Source organism: Brassica napus, chromosome C6 (assembly GCF_020379485.1).
Source record: "Brassica napus cultivar Da-Ae chromosome C6, Da-Ae, whole genome shotgun sequence".
NCBI classification, from domain to species: Eukaryota; Viridiplantae; Streptophyta; class Magnoliopsida; order Brassicales; family Brassicaceae; genus Brassica; species Brassica napus.
Window position 1 is genome coordinate 8,706,937 of NC_063449.1, and position 14,647 is coordinate 8,721,583.

General features: G+C 35.8%; 3 protein-coding genes across 4 annotated transcripts; 1 reads left to right on the top strand and 2 right to left on the bottom strand.

The window, feature by feature from the left end:
* The first annotated feature begins 3,708 nt into the window (after positions 1-3,708).
* LOC106406621 lies at positions 3,709-5,667 on the top strand. The gene is made up of 8 exons (XM_013847313.3): positions 3,709-3,950; positions 4,061-4,137; positions 4,223-4,606; positions 4,698-4,743; positions 4,810-4,901; positions 4,973-5,069; positions 5,146-5,202; positions 5,281-5,667. Exons 1-8 carry the CDS (start codon positions 3,813-3,815, stop codon positions 5,347-5,349), a joined length of 960 nt encoding a protein of 319 aa, XP_013702767.1. The 5' UTR covers positions 3,709-3,812; the 3' UTR covers positions 5,350-5,667.
* A 52-nt stretch (positions 5,668-5,719) lies between these two features.
* Positions 5,720-10,273, bottom strand: LOC106406620 (tRNase Z TRZ3, mitochondrial-like). 2 transcript variants are annotated; one of them, XM_013847312.3, is made up of 11 exons: positions 9,956-10,269; positions 9,794-9,883; positions 9,675-9,719; positions 9,474-9,528; positions 9,347-9,390; positions 8,735-9,097; positions 8,399-8,655; positions 7,926-8,073; positions 7,784-7,828; positions 6,532-7,458; positions 5,720-6,206 (listed from the first exon to the last, which is right to left on the bottom strand). In XM_013847312.3, exons 1-11 carry the CDS (start codon positions 10,205-10,207, stop codon positions 5,895-5,897), a joined length of 2,538 nt encoding a protein of 845 aa, XP_013702766.1. In that variant the 5' UTR covers positions 10,208-10,269; the 3' UTR covers positions 5,720-5,894. The 2 variants fall into 2 exon arrangements, with proteins under 2 accessions (XP_013702766.1, XP_048616416.1); XM_048760459.1 differs by having other exon boundaries at positions 6,170-6,391; positions 9,956-10,273.
* Positions 10,274-12,554: 2,281 nt separating this feature from the next.
* Positions 12,555-14,056, bottom strand: LOC106404516 (aquaporin TIP2-1). Its single transcript, XM_013845241.3, has 3 exons — positions 13,748-14,056; positions 13,331-13,581; positions 12,555-13,121 (listed from the first exon to the last, which is right to left on the bottom strand). The coding sequence occupies exons 1-3, from the start codon at positions 13,869-13,871 to the stop codon at positions 12,735-12,737; spliced, it is 762 nt and encodes a 253-aa protein (XP_013700695.1). The 5' UTR covers positions 13,872-14,056; the 3' UTR covers positions 12,555-12,734.
* Between the last annotated feature and the right edge of the window lie 591 nt (positions 14,057-14,647).

Here is a 14,647-nt window from a genome sequence, read left to right on the forward strand (position 1 = left end):
TTTTTCCTCTGCTTATTCATGGCAACTTTGATTTTTTTGGCTTTTCATTATTTAATTTTATTTTTATTATTTTTAATCAATGATGATTTGATAGTGGCACACTGCATCAAATATTTTTTGTTTTTGTTTTATTTTTTCAAGTTGCGTTTGTGAATTAACTTTCTCGTTGGCATTCTCTTTTTCTCTTCTGCTGATTGGCACATTGCATACCTCACCACCACCTCGAGGATAAACCCAAATCTCTCTTTTGGTTTGTTTTACCTTACTCGAAATGTCTAAATTAGCCTCCACTTGTAATTAAACTGTCAAATTTTTCACTTCAAAAAATACTACAATAGTAAAAAAAATACTATAGACAAACTTTGTTTTACTACAAAAATACTATAGACAAAACTTACAATTCCAAAAATGCAAACATTATGACAAATTATAAGTTTCTAATTTAAAAGAAATTAATTATAAATAGATTGTTTTATAACATTTATATATTAGTATTAATCTCTTAATTTTATATACAATTTTAACATATTTTCGGAGATGATATATTTTAGTGTTTATGGTAAACTAAATTTTACTTTAGAATTAATAAGAAAATCTTTTGAACTCTTTAGTTGTACTAACAAAAGAACAACTCATATCATATTAAGTTTTATATAATTTCAACTAAACGTTAATTAATAATGAGTAAATTAATTAAAAACTATATATTAGTGTTGATATTTCCAAAATCTCGAAATAAACATTAGTTTTTTACTTTTTTTCAAATTATACTGAATAACGGTTCTCATTCAAACTACTTTCCAAATTGTTGTATGTAAGTTATGTTTTCTTTTGAAAACCATAAGTAATGTTTAACCATGTTATTAACCATTTGTATGACGACGGTAATTATGAAATGAATGACTGTATAGTTAAATACTTGAATCTTACATTACGCTGACCAATGAGTAGTTGCTACGAGGAAAGTGGAAGAGGGGCATAATGTGTAATAAAGTGGTAAATTGAAGGGTAAGATCAGAGCGGCAATGGGAAATAGTCAGAAGCGTATAAAAATAAGCAAATGGCGTGGGACTGTGGGAGAGAGGTCTGCGTAGAGATGCAGAGACAACATCATTACCTTCTTTGCATGCGTCTTCGCGTCTTAAAGCTGAAGCCTCTTTCTTTCTTTTTTTTTCTTTCTTTTTTGTCAACTCTATTTCAAATTTATTAAACTAAACTTACTTTACCACTTCTACATTTAATGTCTGTAAAAATGTTGTAACAAAATGGTACTTTTTGTTAGCATAATGTTTAATTGTTCATCATGATGAAAATAATTGTCTAGTTTGAGTGGTTTCAAGTTTCAACATCTAATGATGAAAAATATTTATTGTTATTGCATTAAAACACGGAATTGATTACGTTTTAGAAGTCTAGAGTTTAGACACGTTAACTACAAATCAGGCCTAAAATGTAATGTAGCCCAGCCCATTAAATATCGCAGCTAGTGGTGCTATGCGAGGTCATTTTCGTCATTTTATTTTGAAATTTTGCCCGGTTTGAGAATCTTTCTCCCAAGTTAGTAATTGGATCTTTTGAGGAACTTTGTTTCTTGTCTTCTTTTCGCTAATTGTGTCGTGCCAAGGTTTATATTCTTTTAGTAGGGATAGTTTTAGTGGGATTCGCCATTGTTTCTTTACGAGCACTTTCGGTGGACTTAAGAATATAAATGATGTTGAATTTGTCACCAAGGCCGGCTTTGAGATTCCAGGACCTGTGACAATCTCTATGCAAATTTTTTTTTTCTAAATTTAGATGCCTAAAAAAATTTCGGAAGTTTAGTTTTTTCTAAAAATTTTGGGGGCTAGTTACGAATGTTTCATTTAGTATCGTCCAGAGGCGACCATGTTTGTTACATTGATCTAGTTGAAGTTTGGATTGGTGTGCTTAGCCATTGTCTCTTTTCATGAGTTATTTCTATTGGTTAGATATCATTGCTTAATGCTCTAGAGATTCAGCTTCTATCATTGCTTAATACTCTAAAGATTCAGCTTATCAAAATTCATATCAGATCTGGCAAAAGAAATATTTTTTCAGTGTTCAGGAAAGAATATCACAGCTCCTACTAAAGGCAAGTCAGTATCAGGCAGCCCACGCTCTCACGTAAATGCTTAAATAATCTAGTCACGCTTAAACTCAGTGGCAAACAAACAACAAGAGAAATTGATAAAGAGTAGTGAATCACTGTCTCTACATATGGTCAAAGAAAAGTGTATCAAGTTTCTTTATTACTAACTGATCATACTAAGTTTATCTAGTTCCTCTATGTACGTTTCTAACTTTGTATACGCTGAACCGATCTGATTCAAAGAAGGCGATAAGCAAGAACGGAGTTGCAAAACAGTACGTGTCAAACCAGTAATTAAACCAAAATATATATAAGACAAACAGTTAGAGCGTTACCACGTACGTCATTACTGTGTTCAAAACGACGATGTTGTTGCCTCAGCCGTCCAAAGTATTTAGTCGACGTAACGTAGTGCTCTTAAGATTAGCATGAGAATTTTAAAATCAAATCATTTAGCTAAAATGGATAATGATGACTTATAATATAATTAGTGACATGCTTGCATATTTCCCTGCATGAATCTTTCTCCCTTTTGATTACTATTATTGTCTTGCAGCACTTGTCCAAATATATGAACCGAAGGTTTTTATTTTTTATTTTCCCACCATATTTGATGTTTTGACCTAATTTGCTGAGTAGTGTCTTCCACGTTCCTGTTTAATCTAAAAAATTATAAAATATCCACGTATGATTGATTTAAGTGGCAACTGCACCACGAAATTAAAAAACCGGTCAACAAAAATTACATTAAAAAATACAAATAGAATAGAATAAAAACAGGAAAACAAAAGGTTTTGGTGATCAAAACTCAACGACAAAGAGTGGGTTAGTTGGATGGCCATTTTGTTCGCATGTCTGCTCTCCCCTCCACCTTCTTTTTATGCTCCCCGAAATTTTCGTCTACTCAAACCATAAAATACATCTTTATTATTATTTTGTATCAAAAAAACCGTTTCACCAACATATTATTATTGTTCTACTAACTTAATAAAAATGGCTAAAATTAACCAAATTAATGTTTTTATCAGTTTAGTATCTATGATTTTAATTTTATAAAAAAAACATGTGGTAAAAGAATACTATGAGTTTCAGATTATTTTTTGATTGTACAGATTTAAATACTTGAAAGAAAACGAAAAAAACTCGCAATTTTAATACATGAAATGAAACTGAATAATTAGTGGGAGGGGACATTATCAGTGGAATGAAACATATAACATAAGGATATGACGAAGTTGGCTAAAAATAGACAAAATAAATTCTTTAATCAATCTAGTTATTCAGTATTCGTTTTTATATAAAAATAGCATTATAGCTTCTTTTTTAACAACAAAATAGCATTAGAGCTTATAAGATACAAATTCCGGATTAGTATAAAAAATTTAAATACAGGAAAACTAAATAGTTGCAATTTTAATACTTGGAACGAAACTGAATAATTGGTTGGAGAGATTAGTGGAATTAATCTTTCTTTTTCGACATTAGTGGAATTAATCTAACGGCAGTTAACTCTCAATTAAAATATTAATAATTTAATTAGTTTATCCAAAAACTAATGGAAAAGACAAGTGTCAATAGTAAAGAGATTCATATATAGAAAAAATTAAGAACCCCAACACAAATGTGTGAAAGCTTTTAAAACAAAAACAGAATTTTCCTTTAAAAAAAAGGTTTTTCTCGTTCTTCAGCGAGATTAAAGCTCTGTATGGAAGAATCTCACGGCATCAATGGCGTCGATGATTCATATCGTCATCTCCCTATTCTCTACTTGACTTTTCTATCGATCTGGTCTCTCTCCGCTTGTTCTTGGACGGTTAACACTTTCAAGAACCGCAATTTTCAGGTCCATTATCATCTCTACCTTTATGTCTCAGTTCTTGATTTCAAGATTTGAAGAGACACAGAGTTTGGTTTGGTTTTGATTATTATGTGTTCTGTTTTGTTTTAGAGCAGACAAATAGCTTACAATGGATTCTTGCTTCAGTTCCTTTGATCAAAGCATTACAGCTAACCCTATCTTTCCTCTTTTGGTAAGCAGTTAATACTACTTACCATTAATGTTCTCTTTGAAAAACTTTATATTTAATTGGGTTGAACCGGTTTTTGGGTGGGCAGGCATTCATGTTTTCACCACCAAATATGCTCTCTTTGGATGTCTTTTGGTGTATATGTGACTGGTGTTCTGTTTCAGACAGCTTCGTTTGTTTCCTTTTTACTCATCTCTCACGGTTACTGCATCACGTGTGAACGGCTCTCGTTGACAGAACGTAGAACCACAGCTTCACTTGGTTGTGTCTTTTACTTGACTCTCGTTGGATACAGAGCTTCTGTTCCTTACTTCGCAGTGCTTCTGATACTTAACTACATGATCTCATTCTATGTTATTTTCCACCATATATCACAAAACTTATCGGTGTTACGAGAACAACTGAGTTTCATCGAGGATGAGAATGTTCAAGCTATGCATGATGCTGTCTATGCTAAATACATCATGTTCAAGTACGTTCTTCTATTTCTTAGTACACTTGTGGTGGATGGAAGTAGATAAACTGCTAACCAAGAGTTATATTTATCTTTGCGTGTTCTTCAGAAAGTTTCAAGGAGCTATGCAGATAGTAGCAATGGCAGAAACTGTGGTATGAGCATGTTTTGAATTTGCTGCTTTATCGTTATATACTCACACTCACCTTTACTTCTGGCAGATATATATGAACATGGATAACTCCTCGCAGAACTATTGGCTCAGGCTACTGATTCGAGAGTGGGCTCAGTTTTGCATCTTTCTCTATATTGGGTAAGTTATAATCTCAGTGCATTTCTCTGTTCTTGGTTTGATCAAGGACTAAACAATACCAATCTTGGCAGATGGACTTTCAGGTCTCAGGACATGGCCCCACGGTTCTCAGTCATGCCTACACTAAAACCCAAAGATAATACAATTATCCCTCCAATTTACAGCATGGTAAATGTCACAATCTTAACTTCTTTTATCTTATGATATCTCTTGGATTAGATAAAACCTCTTACTGAATATACAGGAAATGGATGAAAAAACATTTAAAGAATTCAGAAGTCATGAATGGAACATTGGAGTGGTAAGTCATTACACAGCGTATGCTCTTCTTCCATTGGATCATCATCTAAGCCTGAGTTTTATGTGTCTGTGTTTGCAGCCAATGCCACATTCAAACTATGAAAGGCAAAAAGATTCAGTTCTAGTGATAATTCAGCATCCTAGATAGCATTCAAAGACAAAGCAAAATATACATTGTTGCCTCTCTCTTTTATCTTCCTAGAAAGGGCAAAAGTTCACACACAGACACAGAAACAAAGTTTCTCTCAGGTTAAGACAAGGTGCTTCCTCAGCAACTAGCAACTGCAATGTTCTATCCTCACAACCTTCTCTTTTATTTTTTATGTTTTAGTTTTGTTTGTTGCTTTTCTCTCTGTTGGGTATATTACATAGAGAAATAAAAGGTATACTTTCTTGTATAGATGCAAAAGTTAAACTAGTAGAGCTATAACATTACTAATGAAAATGTAAAAACTAGTTCCCTACATTCTCTTGTTTCTAAATCCCAGTTCAAACAAGATCATACTGGGAGCTTCTAAAAGCAAAAGTATATGTTATACTACTGCAGTTAAAGTCAAAACTATAGTGCAAATTTCAAAAACGTTTCACAAGACAACAACTACTGTTGTAATCCTACAAAACTGAAAACAATGAACAAACGAACAAGAAGTAAGAGTTAACAACAACCTATTGCACTATTTGATAAGTATACCATCACAAAGCTTCTTCCAAAGCGATATCATCTATATCTTCCTCAATGATCTCATCTTTAAACAAAGTCTTGAAATATGGTAAAACCTTAGGAAGCACTTGCAAATCCGCCACGTTTATGCTCATCAAATCAAAGGCAATGCAAGTGTTATGCATATGAGACTCGTCAATCACCGGAATCTTTGGATATCTCTGGCTAAAATGCGTGAGAACAATCCTATACACACCCGCAGAAGATCCCATATCAATTGCTTCTTTAGTCGTGCTGTGGTTTTTTGCCAATGCTTCATCTATCAAATCATCTTCAAATGTTGCCTGTAAAAATGTGACAAGAGCGGTAAAAACCAAAATTTTATCCGAAAACCGAAAAATTGATATTTAATCCAAAACTTTTCTGACTTCTTACCCGAATTAATCAAAAAACCGGAACCGAACCAGAACTGAATGGGATCTAAAACTTTGGATATTAGCCAGTTCCCAACTTTGTTATCCTAACCGAACTGAAAACCAAAATAACCGAAACTGAACCAAACATTCTAAATACCCGAACGGATCCTAGACCTCTAGAACCCCAGAACCGAGAACCCAATGCCTAAGGCTAGTCATATATGTAAAAAGACGAGTTTATAAAACTTTTTACCTCGTGTATAAGAACTGTTGCATCTTGTGATGCTTCCACAACCTCAGGACAAGGTCTTGTGTCGCCTGAGTAAACCATCTTCCATCCAGGGATACGTTTTCCAACGCTGTTCAATCTCTCCGCTGCTTTTACAACGACACCAAAGGCTTGAGGACAATGAACAACAGGGAAGCTAATCAAATCCTCCACACCAATTTCGCCAAGAACCTTCTTCAGATTCTTCAAACATGGCAGATCCGTCATGGGAGTTTTGAAGACACTCTGCATAGGACTTCCTTTACTAAACAAAGAACCCTCTTCCTTGCCGCCTTCTAAAGAAGCCCAAGAAGTCTTTGTGGTGCTTCTACAATCAAGAAACTCCATATCCAACTCCTCCAGTCTTTGATAAGCATCAAGAAAGTGTTTAAGCGACCTCGGTCCCACCACAATCGCTGGCTCATGAGCCACTCCTTTCAGAAGCTTGCATCTGAGAGCTAGGATCCTCGCGAGACCCGCATGGTGATCAGCGTGGATGTGAGAGATCCATATACATCTCAGTTTTCTAACGGCCTCATCAGCACCATCTAAACCGTATCTTCTTTTAAGCTGCCCCAAGGTTCCTTCACCACAGTCTAGGAGAAGACTGCCTTTAGAGAATAAGTCAATGTAAATGGCGCTGACGTTTCTGTATTTTGAAGGCTGGGAAGAGCCAGTGCCTAGAAGAACAATCTCCATATCGTCTCGTCTAATGTTTTCAAGACAGCTTGGAAGAAGAGTGTTGCTCTCTGTCTCACCGTTTGGTTTGTTCCACAACTGCTTGATTTCTTCGGTTTTATCTTTGATCTCAGGAATTTCTGAAAGCAGCTCATCCAGTACTAGTGAGGATGTCAGTTCAGGAGGGATGCAAGATCTATCCATCCCAAGATGAGCATAAGGACGCAAAGTGAACTGCCCACAATAAAGAAAAAAAATTCAATAGTTAAGGAAACTTTGAAAGAGCCAAAGATAGATTTTAAAAAAAAATCGTTGCGGTCTAGGCATCTGCTTAATCAATAATCTCCTATACAACGCCTAATTATCGCCTAGCAAATCGGGCATAAGCAAAACAAACAATTTAAAAAAAAAATAGTAAGGCATACAAAAAATTGGTCAGGCATCTGCGTAATAAATAATCTCCTATAAAACGCCGATTTTTTAAACATTGATTTGGTCTATATAAATAGACTTCAACTTCTAAAAATTTTAAAGCTAAAGTTTCTGAGAGTGTTGATACCTTGAGGAGATTTTCAGCAGAAAAGCTTTTACCAAGATTTGAATCCTGTTACAACATGAATAGACAACATCAAATCCTAACACACATCAAACTTAATTCAACACATTGCATAAAAAATTGTATGAGAATAGCATTTAGCAACCTGGTCTGAAGGGGTGGAATCAACTATTGAGTTTGTAACATGTTGAGGAGGCCAAAAGCCAGGAGCAGGAAAGAACTGTGGGCATAAGTAGTTAAGTCTTGCAGCGATTCTTGAACTTGCTTTCAGAATTGGAAACTCCATATTCTTCCTGAACACCCCAAACGAAAACATTAGCACCAAAGCAAATTAACTACTCCCATCGTTTCATATTAAGTGCTGTAGAAAAAAATCGGTTACAAAATAAGTATGGTTTCCAGATTTCAATGCAATTTAAGTCATCACTAATTTATTGCTTTTACGCCTACATAAATTAAGAAAAAAATAAAAACAATAGAATTCTAATAATTAAATAAGGGCAAAACTAAACATGTAACTATTTTCTTAATTGAAATGAAAAAAACTAGAACAACATCTAATTTGAAACGGAGGGAGTATCAATTTTTGATGAGAAACAAAGAAGACAAGAGAGTAACCTTTGGTGTCCAGCAAGAATGTGTTGAGTCGAATGAAACCTCTGCATCCAGTTTTGGTAAGTAGGACTACTTGTTACTGAAGATGGACTTAGATGTATAATACAATTCACCAACTTCCCTCTATCGCCAGAACACGAATAGTAACTCTCCAAAGACTTAGCTGATAAGAGCTGTGCAACGTGTGACTCGGTTGGACAGTCCACAAGGAGAACAATGGGACCAGGAACTGAAGGTCCCATCACATCACTCGGATAAACCTTAAAGACCAAAAGCATACACAGTCTATTATAATCCATTCAAAGAGAGGAACAATAGTAACTGAATCAACCAACATACCGTAATATCCTTTTCATCAGATCTCACTGATTCTCCACACTGAAGTTTACTATACTTTGGACCAGGCCTTACACCAAAGACTTTCTTGGCCTTCTCTAAGTCAAACTTGCCCATTATCTCAGCTAATTCACATACATACACGACAGAGATCTCGCCGGATTTGCTGCAAGATTCTTCTTCCATAGAGCGAGGTGGCTCTAAGGTAATGGCTGATATTTTCACAACTTCGTCATCCACAAGAACAGTAGGATCAGGTGTACTCGAGGGACCAAAACTACGTGTGTGAACCATAGCAGCGCGTGGAATAAAACACTTCATTGCATCAACAAGTAACTTAAGATCTGAAGGTCCCCATACATTCACCTAACGTACCAAAAAAACAATGAGAAATTTCAGCAACATCATACACAAAGAAACACAAATAAGCAGTGTTCTAAAATCGGTTTAGGCGGCTGCACACACAGCAAATCGGGTATAAACGAAACGATTTTGAAAAAAATCAGTTTAGGCGTTCAAAAAATCATTCTAAACGTCCACCTAATCAATAATCATTCTAGTTAGAGCCTAGCGTTTTTTTGAACATTGCACACATGACTTGACAAGAATACTCACCGAAAGCCCTTCTTCACCGATACCAGCAAGAGTTAGTAAAAGACCTATGCCATCAAAACAAGAGATTTTCAAGAATTTATACCATAAACTAAAAGCTCAAGCAACAAAGTCAAAAGCAAGAACAAACCTGGAAGTCCACCAGCAGTCTCTGAGCAGACACGAGACAGAAACACATGATCTATCTGTAATGATTCAGACAACCATCAAATTTCAAACTCATATCATCACAAAGACAAAAAAAAAGACATGATCTATCTGTAACAGTCCAAACTCATCTCATTACAACACAAACAGAGAGAGTAAACAGAGGAGTCTTGGTGATACTTACCTTTGATAGTTTGATCTTATGTTCTGTACAGAAACGTTGCAAGCCCTGAATATACAATAAAACTAACAAGTGAGAGATCAGTAATCATTACAGAACATCTGTGTAAAAGAGAGTCTTACCTCTCCAGCATTGAAGATGAATCTTTGTTTATCAAAGAAGAGTAATACAGAAGACGAAGTATCTTGTGTATCCATTCCCGTTCCAAGGACCTATTTAAAAAAAAAGGATTAATTTTTAAATTTACACAACAAACAAAAAAAAGAATCTGTAATGTTAACAACCTGTGCGTAAGCAGTAGTGTTGGGATTGAGCTTGCGTGTTTTTCGTTCGAGATTCTTCTTGGCCTTGCCTGTTTCGTCGAACCCATCAGCTCTTCTCTTGTTGAACTCGAAAGGAGATGACTTTGAACCGTTCTTGGCTTTGTTCTTCTCCATTGGATATGAAGCAGAGAAGGGTCTGCGAGGAAGAAGGAAAGGAGACGACTTTAAGGGACAAGAGAGGAGGAGAAGTCGTAGGCTTCTGTTTAATATCATCTCTCTGAAGAAGAAACTCTCTAAGTTCTTCTCTGTTCCGCAAATAGGGTTTAGGCGGCCAAGTCAATAGAGTTAACTTTTATTATTTATATATTTTTTAATATGATGAATTTACAGCAAGCTTCAGTAGCTCGGATGGCTAGAGCGTGTGGCTGTTAACCACAAGGTCGGAGGTTCATACCCCCTTCCCTGGGGCGTTTTCTTTTTTTTTTTCCCATTATTCCTCAAATTTCATGCTGAACAAATTGCCAGTGGATGTGTTTTGTTGCAGAATGCATCATCAATTGTCTGTGTGCCATACAACTAGACATTTCTCAGGTTGTTATAGTGTTACATTAGATTCAGTTGTGGTTGTCTGGTATACATGAACAAGAGAACCAAGGCGAACAAAACGAAGCTATATTCTGGTCTAGGGTGGTTTGGGTCTATTCAAATTTCAGATTCTCGGGACTAGAGAGTTAAGCCTCATTCGGATATTTAAAAATTTCGGTTTAGATTGGGCTGAAATTTTTGTGGGTTCAGTTCGGATATTCGTAACAAATTAAAAAAATCCAAATAAAATAAAGGCTCCAAAATTCAAAAATAAGATAATGTACAATATCTCTCGTGTGTTTTTTTTTTCATTCTCAAATTTCATGTTGCCTATATATTCAGGTAGGTCGTACAACATTTCGATTCTACTATATATGAACTAATACCCATTGGATGTGTTTGTTTGCAAAATGCATCATCAATTGGCTGTGTGCCATACAAATAACCGAAGTTGTATGGCACATTAGATTGTATGCCATACAACTAATCGAAGTTGCATGCCATACAACATTTCTCAGGTTGTTATATTGCTACATTAGATTCAGTTGTGGTTGGCTGGTATACATGGTTAACAAGAGAAATCAGCCAAACAAAACAAAGCTATGTTTTGGTTTAGGGTGGTTCGGGTCTATTAGGATTTTAGATTTTCGGGGCTAGAGAGTTAAGCCTCATTCGGATATTTAGAAATTTTGGTTCAGACTGGGCTGGAATCTTTGTGGGTTCAGTTCGTATATTCGTTTAAAATATGTACACAAATTTAAAAATCCAAATATATTTTAAAGGCCCCAAAATTCAAAAATAAAACAATGTACAATATAAATTTGAATAGTGTGTATGCTAAATATCTAATATTAACAGAAAATTAGTTCAGTAGATATTTAGATGTTTTGGTGTTTTAAATATTTGTAGATATTTTGTGTATTATAGAAACTTTTGAGTATTTTCGCATATTTTAGTTTTTTTTGGATATTAGATTTAATAATAATTAATATATTTAAGTATATAATTGTGATTTAAATATTTCCGGGCATCCAAACTATTTTGATTCTTGTCGTGTTCAGATTCAGTTCTTAAATGTCAAAATTTTGGATCCGTTTTTATTTATTACTAGCTTCAGTTCAGGTTTGATTCTATTTTTTAATTTGGATTTGGTTCTTCGGGTCCGGATATTATGTCGATGGTCAGTGTGCAATGCTGAGGTATATTAGTATATTGCTTGCTTTGCTTCTATTGAAGGTCAGAGATTCAAACCCTCTCTAGCTAGAGCTTTTTCATTTCTTCCCAAATTTTAAGTTGGACACATGGGTGAATCCAAAACGTTTTTTTCACTGGGTGCACAAGCACAAATACCATTGTTGGTATGAACTTGTAGAGTGCAATTGACATATATATCAAATTTGTTAAGGAATATACAAAATTTTGAAATTGATGCGGGTGCATGTGCACCTTATGTGTTCTTAGTGAGCCACATATATATTCAACACATCGGTACCCAACATTATCGGTCCAAATCATATGCTTGCCGTAATATGAACCAACCAAACCAGTTTATGTAACCGTAATGATTCTTTTTTTTGATAACCGAGTGTCCTGGCCCCACCGTGGTGGTCCAGACTAGAGACCGAAGCGAGCAAGGACGCTGCCAGGGCGTCACTATGTGGCTCACCGTGAACGGTCTTCGGTCTCGGGCGTTGGGGGTCCGCATGTAAATTCTCCAGTGGCCGGGTTTTGAATCCAGGTGGCGAAACTCACAGCCGTGAGCTCTTTACCACCAGAGCTAGAAGCCCCGGTGATTCTTCATTTAAAACTTTTTAACATCAAAATATAATCCAATACATGGATCATTTCTAATGTTTGATTGAATACATTTCTATTTATCTCAGAATGAATTAATATTCATTCAAATTAGCAAGAGTAAAACTGATTTGCGTATACAATCATATCGTTTTAAATAGTTTTGTCAACTGTATGGCTGGATGCATGCGACGTTAGATTTAGAGGTTAGTTTTTGTTGGTAGGTTTGTATTCTACGGACTGACTCGCGAACATCAAATATATTATACAAGTTTACAAGAAAAGAGATATGCAAACAATCACTTGTAACCAAACTCAAACAAGCACCAAATTAACTTTCCAAAAAAAAACAAGGACAAGATTAAGAAGAAAGAAAACCAAACTAAAAATTGATAAAATATGAATCAGAATCAAGAATCATTTAAGCAGAGATAAGAGGAACATGCTCAGACTCAGTCTCTTGGTTGGACTCGGCGATAAAAGCGTTGGAGTATATAACTCCAGCGAGTCCACCACCAACAAGTGGACCGACCCAATAGACCCAATGTCCTGAAAAGTCACCAGCCACAAGAGCTGGTCCAAAGGAACGAGCAGGGTTCATGGAACCACCAGAGAACGGGCCAGCGGCAAGAATGTTAGCACCGACGATGAGACCAATAGCAAGTGGTGCGATGATTCCGAGAGTGCCATTCTTGGGATCAACGGCTGTGGCGTAAACAGTGTAGACCAATGCAAATGTGATTATGATCTCCATCACTACTCCTTCAGTGGACCCTACTCCAGCCGCAACGCTGTGGATTGGAATCGCCTGCGTTATCCATGTTTAAAGCGTTTGTTAATATAAAAATCAGTGTTCAGGATAGCTATTTCTATATATCTAAAATAACAGGAATATCATTAGCTAAGTGGGTGGCGGCTCAACGCTTAGCGCCTAGACATTTTCTTTAGAACATTGATAAAAATAATAGAAAAGCAAGTTTTCATAAATGTACGATACTGTATGGTAATAGAACATACCAAACCACCGGTGACAAATTTAAGAAGGAAACAAGCAGCGGTGGAGCCAAGAAGCTGAGCAACCCAATAGCAAACTCCTGTGACGATTTTCAATTTTCCACCCAGAACAAGGCCAAAGGTGACGGCTGGGTTCACATGACCACCGGAGTGGTTTGCTGCGATGGAAACCGCGACGAAGAGGGCAAAACCGTGGCAAACGGCAATCGCAACTAGACCGGGCGCATCAAGAGCCGCATTATTCGTTAGCTTCCCTACATTATACAAAATATAATTGTCACACTCATTTAGTATTGACTCATAGTTACAAAATAGATCAAATGTTTTGATATGATGAATGTAACACCTCAGTTTGGTTGGTTAAATGGTTATAATATCTATAGGTTGCACATGGTGCGGATTGAGAGATAGAGAACAAACCAAAAGCAATGGCGGAGCCAACGCCGGCGAAAACAAAGAGCAAAGTGGAGATGAACTCGGCGAGGTAAGCTTTCAAAGACACCAACTTAAAGGAGTCTTCACAGGAAAAGTCAATACCGGCCATTATTGAAGACTTTTGTATGTAAACTAATGAAGGAGACTAGTTTGCAAATGGAAGCACAAAAAACCTTTTGCATGTCCTAGTATATATATAGGAGCATATTGCTAAATATCCACGCCTAGTGATTGATAAAGAAAAACTACTTTTAGCAATATAAGTTATATAGTGAGTTGGACATGAGTTTCTAATCATTGGTTTATTGTTTTATTGTATAGTATTTAGAGCATCAGCGTCGCGGAAACTCAGTTCCACTTCTTAAATTTTTTTTTTTATTTTATCTGTTTATAAAAAAAAAAGAACCAATCGCGGGCCGTCACGTGTCGTGGAGCCCGCAAAACAGTGTAAAAAATCTACAACACACGTCTCTTATTTCGTGACAGGAAGCTACATTTCTTCCCATTTTGTAGGACCCACCCCACATTTCCCCCCTAAAAATCTTCCTAAATACCCCCGATAAAGATGCTCTTTATGTTATCGCCTGTTTCACGTAGCTGTTGGTAATAACGACATGAGTGATTGAAAAAAATATATACGTATAAATACGTGATAATGTTACCCATAATCGTTTGTGAAGCTGCAGATTTTTAACAATGAATCCTGAAGTCCTATTTTTCAGGTCAACGAACTAGTAAAAAAAAAGAAAAAAAAAACTAGTAAAATTAAGCAAATTAAACAGAATCATTGAACCGTCGGTTTAAGGCCAGATATTTGGGTTTAGCGGACCCAAGTATAATTGGAGAGGATAAGGTAATGGAGATGTGAATGTTGAGAGAGCGAAG